This window comes from Balaenoptera ricei, chromosome 1 (assembly GCF_028023285.1).
Source record: "Balaenoptera ricei isolate mBalRic1 chromosome 1, mBalRic1.hap2, whole genome shotgun sequence".
In the NCBI taxonomy this organism is placed as follows: domain Eukaryota; kingdom Metazoa; phylum Chordata; class Mammalia; order Artiodactyla; family Balaenopteridae; genus Balaenoptera; species Balaenoptera ricei.
The window spans coordinates 73,779,976-73,792,031 of NC_082639.1; the positions used below are offsets into that span (position 1 = coordinate 73,779,976).

The window sequence follows — 12,056 nt, forward strand, 5'->3', positions numbered from 1 at the left end:
CTGATTTCAGGCTCCTGCGTAAAGAAATAATAGCTAAATTTGTGAGTACTCACTTAGTGCCAGGCATTATTCTAAGTGTTTTACATGTATCACCTCTTTTAATTCTGATAACACTATGAAATGTAAATACTATTGTTATCCTCATTTTAAGGTTAATGAAACTAAGGAACAGCAAGGTCACACACGTAGAGTCATAATTTGAACCCCGTCAGCCTGTCCCAAGAGTCCATGCTTTTTAACAGTACAGTGCAGCTACCAAAGGAGGCCCAGCTACCAATAATGGACTGGTGGTAGTGTTTTCTTTCCATTTGTACTATCAATAGAATGAGAGCATTCCTTTTTATGCAGTTATTAAGATTCTCCCAGTGATGCTTTTGCACTTCTGAGGATGTAATTAAGGGCAGAGGACAATGCTGGACTTAAGGAACACTCCTAGCACTGCTTCATTTTTATTAAAACTATTTTTTTTTTTTGGTTCATTTGTTTCTTTGTTTGAGTCAGGGAAACGTTCTCCAGCATGGGTTGCTTTAACCTTTATTCACTAAACAGTGCGTTCTTGGATTAGTCTCAATTACATTGACTTAATTTTTTTCATGGTATTAATTTTAACTCTGATTTTTAACTTTCAACTTAAGTACAGTAGTACATTTATTATGAAATAATAAATGTTTACAAGTTTTTTTGTCTTTTATAGGTCACAGACTTTGGGTTTGCCAAAAGAGTTAAAGGCAGAACTTGGACATTATGTGGCACTCCAGAATATTTGGCTCCAGAAATAATTCTCAGCAAGGTATATTTATAATGTAGTTATGTAAGAAGTAGAAATATAAGGCATGCATCACTGTGGACTTTTATAAAAAAAAAGTTTATTGATCGATTTTACATGTTTATTTAATCTAAATATGAATTTAAATCTATTTGTTCATAATTACTAAAAAGTAATTATTTAGAGTCTACCACTAATCCCATAAACTGGTGATTTTAACTGTGAATCTGAGAGAATTAGTATGAATAAATCTGACCTCTAGATCCATGTTTTGAAGCCAAAAGCATAGCCTTTTCATAATTATTCCCAATACAGGAGGGCAAGGAGGCCCTTGCTCTGCGTTACACCAAAAGGCAGACTAAAGATGACATGTACTAGTTGTCAATTCTTCCTTTGTTTCAACTTTACCACTTAAATGAAAAAAAATGTATGTAAATTATTTTTTTTAATTTTACTTTAAAAATAGGAAATTATAGCAATTGAATAGTTATAGTCTTATTGAATACAGTTCTGCTTTTCTAAACAGTGCAAAATGTGGTGAGAGAAATTTTTAATCATATCACAAAGGATGATTTAACTTTTGTTTTCCTTTCTACTGCCATCCCTTGGTGGAGAAAGCCAGAAAGGAGAGACTGATAATAACTGGGCACAGGAGCCAGGAAAGAGAAAGGGATAACACAGATGCTTTGATATTTACACATTGAATAACTACCCCCTGAATAATTGAAATTTGGCTAACCTACAGAAGTATTAGACTAAAATAAAAGAATTCTTTCAGCTGTCCTCTCATTATCTTACATAATTTATATCATCTATAACTTTTAGTCTTTTATAATCTAAATATCATTAACATATTTCTTCTTTAAGTACATTTAACAAATAATGATAACATAGTAGGCACCAAAACTTTAAAAACTGTATGTGTGTATATATATGTGGTAAAAGAAATAGATATTCATTGTATGAAATTTGGAAAATATAGAAAAATATAAAGAAAGGATCAAAAAACCTATAATCTCACCATCCAGAGGTAGCCTTTTTAAAAAAACATTTTAATATATTTTTCTATGCATGTTATAGTGAATGTACAGTTTTGTATTCAGCTTTTTCACTTGAATGATAATAAGCATGCAAATATAATTCTAATGGCTTATTTGAAAATGTACCATATTGTATTTTGCCATTCTTCTATTGTTGAGTATTCAGGTTATTTCGTTTTTTTCTGTTATAAATCACTGTGATAAACATCTTTGTACATAAAGCTTTTTCTATATTTTAAATTATTTTTTTAGGATAGATTCCTAGAAGTGGAATTACAGGGTCAGAGAGTATGAACATTTTTAAGGCTTTCAATACGTGTTGCCAAAGCACTGTCCAAAAAGATTGTAACAATTCTGCACTTCTCAGCAGTGTTTGAGAGTACCTGTTTCACCACACTTTCTCCAGCATTGGGTATTCTTGTTTTAAAAACCATTACTAATTTGATAGACAGTAAATGATATCTAATTATTTTAAGTCTCATGTCTGATTATTAGATTTTTTTAATGCTTAATAGTCATTTAGTATTTCTTTGTGTGTATGAATTATTAGTTCATGTCCTTTGCCCATTTTTCTATTATAATTTAGTATTTCTTACTGATTTGTTTTAGTTTTCCATACCTAGGGTATTGAAAGCATCTGGAATACTTATTATGAACATTAATACACTATCCAAAACATAGAAATCAAAGTTTGGTAAAAGGATCTGTTTCAACGTTACATGCTTTCATTATAGCAAAAAAACATGGTAATTACATTATTAATGAGTTGAATTTAAAGAATTAAAGCAAAGTTGATGCCATTTTTATTAGCAAAACAAAGTGCTATTCCTATTTTACTAGTCTCTCTCTTTTTAAAAACATACAGAAGCAGGAAATAAAAAGGAAAAATCTCTACATTATTATATTTTAGCCAGTAATTTGAAAATTAAATAGTTTATAAGCTAAAACTTTGATAAAAGGTTGGACTAGGGGGACTGGAAAAGGTAATTAAAGGCTGTATCTGATGGCAGACTAAAAGATCTGGCAAGAACTCAGCTCATTTCTCTCCATGATCAAGTTGTTTTGTTTTTTTTCATAATCTTTTGTGCCAGTTGACACTGATTATGGCTGATAACAAACTTTATATAAACATGTTAATATTTTATTCTTATTTATTTTCTTATCAATACTTCTAAATCTTAATTTTAGTAGGCTTAACATGAAAAAAAAAACCCAAATAAGAAACCTTAGAATTGTACATTTGGTTTGCAACACACTCTTTATACACATCATTTCCTTTCATTTGATGTAGTCCCCACAAAATCCCATGAATTAGTTATCTTTCTTGTATACCTTTTAGAGATGAGAAACAAAACACTAGATGAATAAAGTATACTTAAATATTTACATTTATTATGTTCCACATTAAACTTTTAGCTTTCATAAGATCCTGTGAAGTGGATGGGATTATCCCTAGTATATTCACCCGCTTAACTCCAACAATATAGAATATTTTGAAGTCAACTCCACTGTTTATTATGAAGTACAATATCTACTCTTTCATTTCAAAACTTTTGACCTTTCTAAGTATTCTCTAGAAAACCGGATTCATAATATTATGGAACTAGATTGGGCTTTAAGGGGTAATTTGGTCCAATTCCCTTTCTATTGTTGAGCAACAACTAAATTATCCCAATTAAACAGGGCATTTTTTATTGTCTTTAATATTCTTAATTATTTTAGGAAGAAGATTTAATAATATTTCCTAATATCCAATTTCAGTATCTGGAAATTCTCCCCTTTGTTTAATTCAAATCTGACCTGATACATTTTGTTTATTTTTTATTTTATCCTGAATTACTGCTCAGCAACTGCTTTTTAAAAATTTTCATATGCTTGAAGATCACTTTGAAATAATTTATGACTTCATTCTCCTCTGAGTGAATTAAGTAATAATTGACATTTGGTGTTGGTTTATCTTAGGGCTACAATAAGGCAGTGGATTGGTGGGCATTAGGAGTGTTAATCTATGAAATGGCAGCTGGCTACCCCCCATTCTTTGCAGACCAACCAATTCAGATTTATGAAAAGATTGTTTCTGGAAAGGTAAGTAATACAATTTATTATTCCTTTATTCATTATTTCTATAAACAAATGTTAAGCTTTGTAGATTGAAACCATTTGATGTCACCAGAATATTACCCTAAACTGGGAAAAAGACAGAAATATCTATAGTTGCTGCCCTTATATTTAGCAGCTTAAATGAGCAGCACTCATTTAAGATAGCGTAAATACTGAATAATTGAAGTCTTTTAAGTAAAAAAGGGCAATTTTACAAACATATTAGCAAAATAATAAAGCAGTTTCCACTATTAGCATTTTTATCGCTTGTAAAACACAGGATCATAGACCTAATTCTTCCACATTCCTTCAAATAAATAAAAATTGTTAGTTGTTTCATGTGGGTATCTGCTTGGAGAGAAGTTTTAGGGGCTGTTTTTATATGCCGTTGCTTTTTTAGGAGAGACTTGTTTGAATTATGTCAAACATGACAAAATTGGATGTAGACATAGAATAGATAAGCCTTTTTAAGATGGGAATTCATATAAATGATGTAAACAGTTTTTCATGTTAATGTGATTATAATTGCCATTGATCTTTAGCAAATATGAAATTAACATTAATTCTTCTTGGATATGAGTAGATGTACTATAAGTCAGAGTATTTTACATTTTGTAATTACTCCACAAACCTTTCTTCTTTTGCATTTATAATCCCTAATTTTGTTTCCAAGCGTATTTTGTTTAAAGGCAATCATTCACTCTTGCCGTAACTCATGCATTTAGATCCTTTTTAAAAATACTGCAGTCAGTTTTAATAGAGATGAGCCTGATTCAGTAGGCTTTCAAAAATTCCCAGAAGGCCTTCTATGCATTTATGACAGAGTTCATGGGAAGGGATAGTTTCCTTATATTTCCTTATTTTTCCTTTTCCTACATGTGGTACGCTCTATTAGTTTGTTTTTGTTTATGTGTTTGTTTTTGATGATATAACATCAGTCTTGACATGACATTCCCTGAGATGTGATATAGTTGACTTTTTTGTATTTTGTGACCTTCTAAGGCAGAGATAAGCCTAATCAACCTAAAGAATCTGGAAGGAGATAGAAGAAAATCTGTTTCTTTATATCTCAGCCAGATTCATGTTCTATATTTCGTATGAAAGCTGACCCTTAGCATTCATGAACTTAAAATTTATAATGTCAGCTATTCAGAAGGTACCTTGAATGTCCATAATATAATAATTTATCTTTTTTACTAAGACCCAAATTTAAATACCTGGATGGAACAATACACCAATAGAATGAGTCTCTCCAGCCACCTAGAACCCACATCTCAACACAGTGTTGTTCCATATGTCATAGTGCATATGCAGTCTACAGGGATCACAAGATTTTCAGTTATATTTTACTGTATTTTATGGGGGGAAGTTTTATATTATGGCAGGTTCACAAACTAGGGGACTAACTAAAGAACACATACTTCAACTATGTCAAAGGTAAAAAATAAATACCTCTTACAGCTAACTAAGCTAGGTTTTTGAAAGATTCACACTAAAGTAATATAGAAAGGCAGAACGAAGTATTGATATTTAGGTAATTAAGTATTACTGCTGTCCCTGCTACATTTGCAGATCTCTAAGCTTCAGGTTTCTTATATTTGTAATCGTTTTCACCCAGCAGAATATTAAAGTCAAAGTAAGAGAACTTTTGAGATGAACAAAACAAAAAATCAAGAAAAATTAATAGACAAGGCAGTGATTTATTTTTTAAGAATTTGAGAAGTGATTATGTAAAATCTCAAGAGAAAATAAGGCCAAAGGTCATAAGAAGAATAATGAGAGGACTAAAATACTTTTAAATAACTGAATGGGAGAAGCATATTTTACTAGTACAAAGACTAAGAATGCAGAAATTATAGTAATAGTTCCAAATAATTACAGTTAATTACAGAGTTCCTGAATCTTTACTACATTGCTTTTATTTATACTTAATTTCATAGGAGGAATCAAATTTTCTGACAAGGATGCTGTCATAACTAAATTTTATTTACCTAGAAAAATTGTTTTAGCTAAAACAAATGTATCTTCATCTGTATGAATTGGCCTCTGTTTGCCAATCATTGTACATTGTGTAAATTTTTTTTGGCTACTTATGAATGTGTTTTTATTTCATATCAAACTTTAACATTTAGAATCCAGTGGTAGCACACGGTTTAAATTTAAATCTGCATAAATTCTAAAATTGTAACAGTTTAAATCCTGGTCACCTTAGAAGAGAAGAGTAGCAACATAAAATTTTATCATATCACAATATCTGATTTTTTTCCTTTATTAGGAATACGATAGGGTGTTTGGTGTACTATTGTTTTTAACTAAAGGTGCCAGATTATCTCTCCCCATATTGGATGCAAAGTTTTCATTCCTTGTTCCCTTTATGCATTTAAAGTAGAACTCATGAAAACAAAATGATTGTTATTAAGTGATCTCTAGGATCTGTATTATTTGAATGTAAAATCATATTCACATTTCCCAATAAAACCATCTGTTTCAGCACTCAAATCCAAACTAGAAGTTATCTCTATCCACATTACAAAGTATTATTGTCTCTCTAGTTAGTAGCTAAAAGTCAAATTGGAGACGAACTTGTTTTCAAATTTTTTAATTGTTCAAGTCATTGAAAATCCAGTTTTGGTCTTACAGATCCTGTATTTGTATTTAAATTTTTTAATGGTTTTAATGATATCAAATAACATTTAAAAATATACTTTTCATTCAGAATTTTTTTCTTTTTTTAAAAAGCATGGTATTTTATGCAACAATATTTTATGTTGATTATATTTTTGGAAACCATGTTATAAAGATTATAGGTATCATTGACTTATCAAAGTTAAATGAAATGTGTTTAATGAAGTGATTAATTCACTAAAGTACATATATTTGAACATTAGATTTTTATGTTCTTTCTCTATTTACAATATTTTAATTCAAATTGGTATTTATAAATGCACAGAAAGATGATCAATCAGCTTGTTAGATCCTCTCCTATACATATTTTGCCTTTAAAAAAAACAGAGGAGGTGGTATTTATTTATTTTTATTGGGGTATAGTTGTTTTACAATGTTGTGTTAGTTTCTACCGTACAGCAAAGTGGATTTCCCTGTGCTATACAGCAAGTTCTTATTATTTAACTATTTTACACATATTAGTGTATATATGTCAATATCAATCTCCCAATTCATCCCACCACCCCTGCCCCCTGCTTCCCCCGCTTGGCGTCCATATGTTTGTTCTCTACATCTGTGTCTCTTTTTCTGCCTAGCAAACTGGTTCATCTGTACCATTTTTCTAGATTCCACATATATGCGTTAATATATGATATTTGTTTTTCTCTTTCTGACTTAACTTCACTCTGTGTGACACTCTCTAGGTCCCTCCATGTCTCTACAAATAACCCAATTTTGTTCCTTTTTATGGCTGAGTAATATTCCGTTGTATATATGTACCACATCTTCTTTATATATTTGTCTGTTGATGGACATTTAGCTTGTTTCCATGACCTGGCTATTGTAAATAATGCTGCAGTGAATATTGGGGTGCATGTGTCTTTTTGAATTATGGTTTCCTCTGGGTATATGTCCATTAGTGCAATTGCTGGGTCATATGGTAAGTATATTTTTAGTTTTTTAAGGAACCTCCATACTGTTCTCCATAGCGGCTGTATCAATTTACATTCCCACCAACAGTGCAAGAGGTTTCCCTTTTCTCCACACCCTCTCCGCACTTATTGTTTGTAGACTTTCTGATGATGCCCATTCTAATCGGTGTGAGGTAATACCTCATTGTAGTTTTGATTTGTATTTCTCTAATAATTAGTGATGTTGAGCAGCTTTTCCTGTGCCTCTTGGCCATCTGTATGTCTTCTTTGGAGAAGTGTCTATTTAGGTCTTCGGCCCATTTTTTGATTGGGTTCTTTGTGTTTTTGATATTGATCTGCATGAACTGTTTATATATTTTGGAGATTAATCCTTTGCCTGTTGATTCGTTTGCAAATATTTTCTCCCATTCTGGAGGTTGTCTTTTTGTCTTATTTATGGTTTTCTTTGCTGTGCAAGAGCTTTTGTTTCATTAGGTCCCATTTGTTTATTTTTGTTTTTATTTCCATTACTCTAGGAGGTGGGTCAAAAAAGATCTTGCTGTGATCTATGTCATAGAGTGTTCTTCTTATGCTTTCCTCTAAGAGTTTTATAGTGTCCGGTCTTACATTTAGGTCTTTAATCCATTTTGAGTTTATTTTTGCATATGGTGTTAGGGAGTGTTCTAATTTCATTCTTTTACATGTAGCTGTCCAGTTTTCCCAGCACCACTTATTGAAGAGACTGTCTGTTCTCCATTGTATATCCTTGCCTCCTTTGTCATAGATTAGTTGACCATAGGTGCGTGGGTTTATCTCTGGGCTTTCTATCCTGTTCATTGATCTATATTTCTGTTTTTTTGCCAATACCATATTGTCTTGATTACTGTAGCTTTTTCTGCATCTATTGAGATGATTATATGGTTTTTATCCTTCAATCTGTTAATATGGTGTGTCACATTGATTGATTTGTGTATATTGAAGAATCCTTGCATCCCTGGGATAAATGCCACTTGATCATGGTGTATGATCCTTCTGATGTGTTGCTGGATTCTGTTTGCTAGTATTTTGTTGAAGATTTTTGTATCTGTATTCATCAGTGATATTGGTCTGTAATTTCCTTTTTTTGTAGTATCTTTGTCTGGTTTTGGTATCAGGGTGATTATGTCCTCGTAGAATGAGTTTGGGAATGTTCCTTACACTGCAATTTTTTGGAAGAGTTTGAGGAGGATGGGTGTTAGCTCTTCTCTAAATGTTTGATAGAATTCACCTGTGAAGCCATCTGGTCCTGGACTTTTGTTTATTGGAAGATTTTTTTTTTTTAAACATCTTTATTGGAGTATAATTGCTTTACAATGGTGTGTTAGTTTCTGCTTTTAACAAAGTGAATCAGTTATACATATACATATGTTCCCATATCTCTTCCCTCTTGAATCTCCCTCCCTCCCACCCTCGCTATCCCACCCCTCTAGGTGGTCACAAAGCACCGAGCTGATCTCCCTGTGCTATGCGGCTGCTTCCAACTAGCTATCTATTTTACGTTTGGTAGTGTATATATGTCTATGCCACTCTCTAACCCTGTCACATCTTACTCCTCCCCCTCCCCATATCCTCAAGTCCATTCTCTAGTAGGTCTGTGTCTTTATTCCCGTCTTGCCACTAGGTTCTTCATGACCTTTATTTTCCCTTAGATTCCATATATATGTGTTAGCATACTGTGTTTATTTTTCTCTTTCTGACTTACTTCACTCTGTATGACAGACTCTAACTCCATCCACCTCACTACAAATACCTCCATTTCATTTCTTTTTATGGCTGAGTAATATTCCATTGTATATATGTGCCACATCTTCTTTATCCATTCATCTGATGATAGACACTTAGGTTGCTTCCATGTCCTGGCTATTGTAAATAGAGCTGCAATGAACATTTTGGTACATGACTCTTTTTGAATTATGGTTTTCTCAGGGTATATGCCCAGTAGTGGGATTGCTGGGTCATATGGTAGTTCTATTTTTAGTTTTTTAAGGAAACTCCATACTGTTCTCCATAGTGGCTGTATCAATTTACATTCCCACCAACAGTGCAAGAGGGTTCCCTTTTCTCCACACCCTCTCCAGCATTTATTGTTTGTAGATTTTTTCATGATGGCCATTCTGACCAGTGTGAGATGATATCTCATTGTAGTTTTGATTTGCATTTCTCTTAATGATTAATGATGTTGAGCATTCTTTCATGTGTCTGTTGCCAATCTGTATATCTTCTTTGGAGAAATGTCTATTTAGGTCTTCTGCCCATTTTTGGATTGGGTTGTTTGTTTTTTTGTTATTGAGCTGCATGAGCTGCTTGTAAATCTTGGAGATTAATCCTTTGTCAGTTGCTTCATTTGCAAATATTTTCTCCCATTCTGAGGGTTGTCTTTTGGTCTTGTTTATGGTTTCCTTTGCTGTGCAAAAGCTTTTAGGTTTCATTAGGTCCCATTTGTTTATTTTTGTTTTTATTTCCATTTCTCTAGGAGCTGGGTCAAAAAGGATATTGCTGCGATTTATGTCATAGAGTGTTCTGCCTATGTTTTCCTCTAAGAGTTTTATAGTGTCTGGCCTTACACTTAGGTCTTTAATCCATTTTGAGTTTATTTTTGTGTATGGTGTCAGGGAGTGTTCTAATTTCATACTTTTACATGTACCTGTCCAGTTTTCCTAGTACCACTTATTGAAGAGGCTGTCTTTTCTCCACTGTATATGCTTGCCTCCTTTATCAAACATAAGGTGACCATATGTGCGTGGGTTTATCTCTGGGCTTTCTATGCTGTTCCATTGATCTATATTTCTGTTTTTGTGCCAGTACCAAACTGTCTTGATGACTGTAGCTTTGTAATATAGTCTGAAGTCAGGGAGCCTGATTCCTCCAGCTCCATTTTTCGTTCTCAAGATTGCTTTGGCTATTCGGGGTCTTTTGTGTTTCCATACAAATTGTGAAATTTTTTGTTCTAGTTCTGTGAAAAATGCCAGTGGTAGTTTGATAGGGCTTGCACTGAATCTTTAGATTGCTTTGGGTAGTAGAGTCATTTTCACAATGTTGATTCTTCCAATCCAAGAACATGGTATATCTCTCCATCTATTTGTATCATCTTTAATTTCTTTCATCAGTGTCTTATAATTTTCTGCATACAGGTCTTTTGTCTCCTTAGGTATGTTTATTCCTAGATATTTTATTTTTTTTGTTGCAATGGTAAATGGGAGTGTTTTCTTAATTTCACTTTCAGATTTTTCAGCATTAGTGTATAGGAATGCAAGAGATTTCTGTGCATTAATTTTGTATCCTGCTACTTTACCAAATTCATTGATTATCTCTAGTAGTTTTCTGGTAGCATCTTTAGGATTCTCTACGTATAGTATCATGTCATCTGCAAACAGTGACAGCTTTACTTCTTCTTTTCCGATTTGGATTCCTTTTATTTCTTTTTCTACTCTGATTGCTGTGGCTAACACTTCCAAAACTATGTTGAATAATAGTGGTGAGAGTGGGCAACCTTGTCTTGTTCCTGATCTTAGTGGAAATGGTTTCAGTTTCTCACCATTGAGGACAATGTTGGCTGTGGGTTTGTCATATATGGCCTTTATTATGTTGAGGAAAGTTCCCTCTGTGCCTACTTTCTGCAGGGCTTTTATCATAAATGGGTGTTGAATTTTGTCGAAAGCTTTCTCTGCATCTATTGAGATGATCATATGGTTTTTCTCCTTCAATTTGTTAATATGATGTATCACGTTGATTGATTTGTGTATATTGAAGAATCCTTGCTTTCCTGGAATAAACCCCACTTGATCATGGTGTATAATCCTTTTAATGTGCTGTTGGACTCTGTTTGCTAGTATTTTGTTGAGGATTTTTGCATCTATGTTCATCAGTGATATTGGCCTGTAGTTTTCTTTTTTTGTGACATCTTTCTCTGGTTTTGGTATCAGGGTGATGGTGGCCTCGTAGAATGAGTTTGGGAGTGTTCCTCCCTCTGCAATATTTTGGAAGAGTTTGAGAAGGATAGGTGTTAGCTCTTCTCTGAATGTTTGATAGAATTCGCCTGTGAAGCCATCTGGTCCTGGGCTTTTGTTTGTTGGAAGATTTTTAATCACAGTTTCAATTTCAGTGCTTGTGATTGGTCTGTTCATATTTTCTATTTCTTCCTGGTTCAGTCTCGGCAGGTTGTGCATTTCTAAGAATCTGTCCATTTCATCCAGGTTGTCCATTTTATTGGCGTAGAGTTGCTTGTAGTAATCTCTCATGATCGTTTGTATTTCTGCAGTGTCAGTAGTTACTTCTCCTTTTTCATTTCTAATTCTATTGATTTGAGTCTTCTCCCTTTTTCTCTTGATGAGTCTGGCTAATGGTTTATCAATTTTGTTTATCTCCTCAAAGAACCAGCTTTTAGTTTTATTGATCTTCGCTATTGTCTCCTTCATTTCTTTTTCATTTATTTCTGATACGATCTTTATGATTTCTTTCCTTCTGCTAGCTTTGGGGTTTTTTTTGTTCTTCTTTCTCTAATTGCTTTAGGTGCAAGGTTAGGTTGTTTATTCGAGA

The 12,056-nt window shown here is 33.0% G+C and overlaps 1 protein-coding gene across 3 annotated transcripts in view; it reads left to right on the top strand.

Moving 5' to 3' along the window:
* Positions 1-12,056, top strand: part of PRKACB (protein kinase cAMP-activated catalytic subunit beta) — a 148,184-nt gene that overhangs the window by 111,759 nt on the left and 24,369 nt on the right. For all 3 annotated transcript variants that reach the window (XM_059925246.1, XM_059925253.1, XM_059925236.1), the window contains 2 exons: positions 695-790; positions 3,769-3,891. In XM_059925246.1, coding sequence (XP_059781229.1) covers positions 695-790; positions 3,769-3,891 — 219 coding nt within the window. The remainder of the gene's footprint in view (positions 1-694; positions 791-3,768; positions 3,892-12,056) is intronic.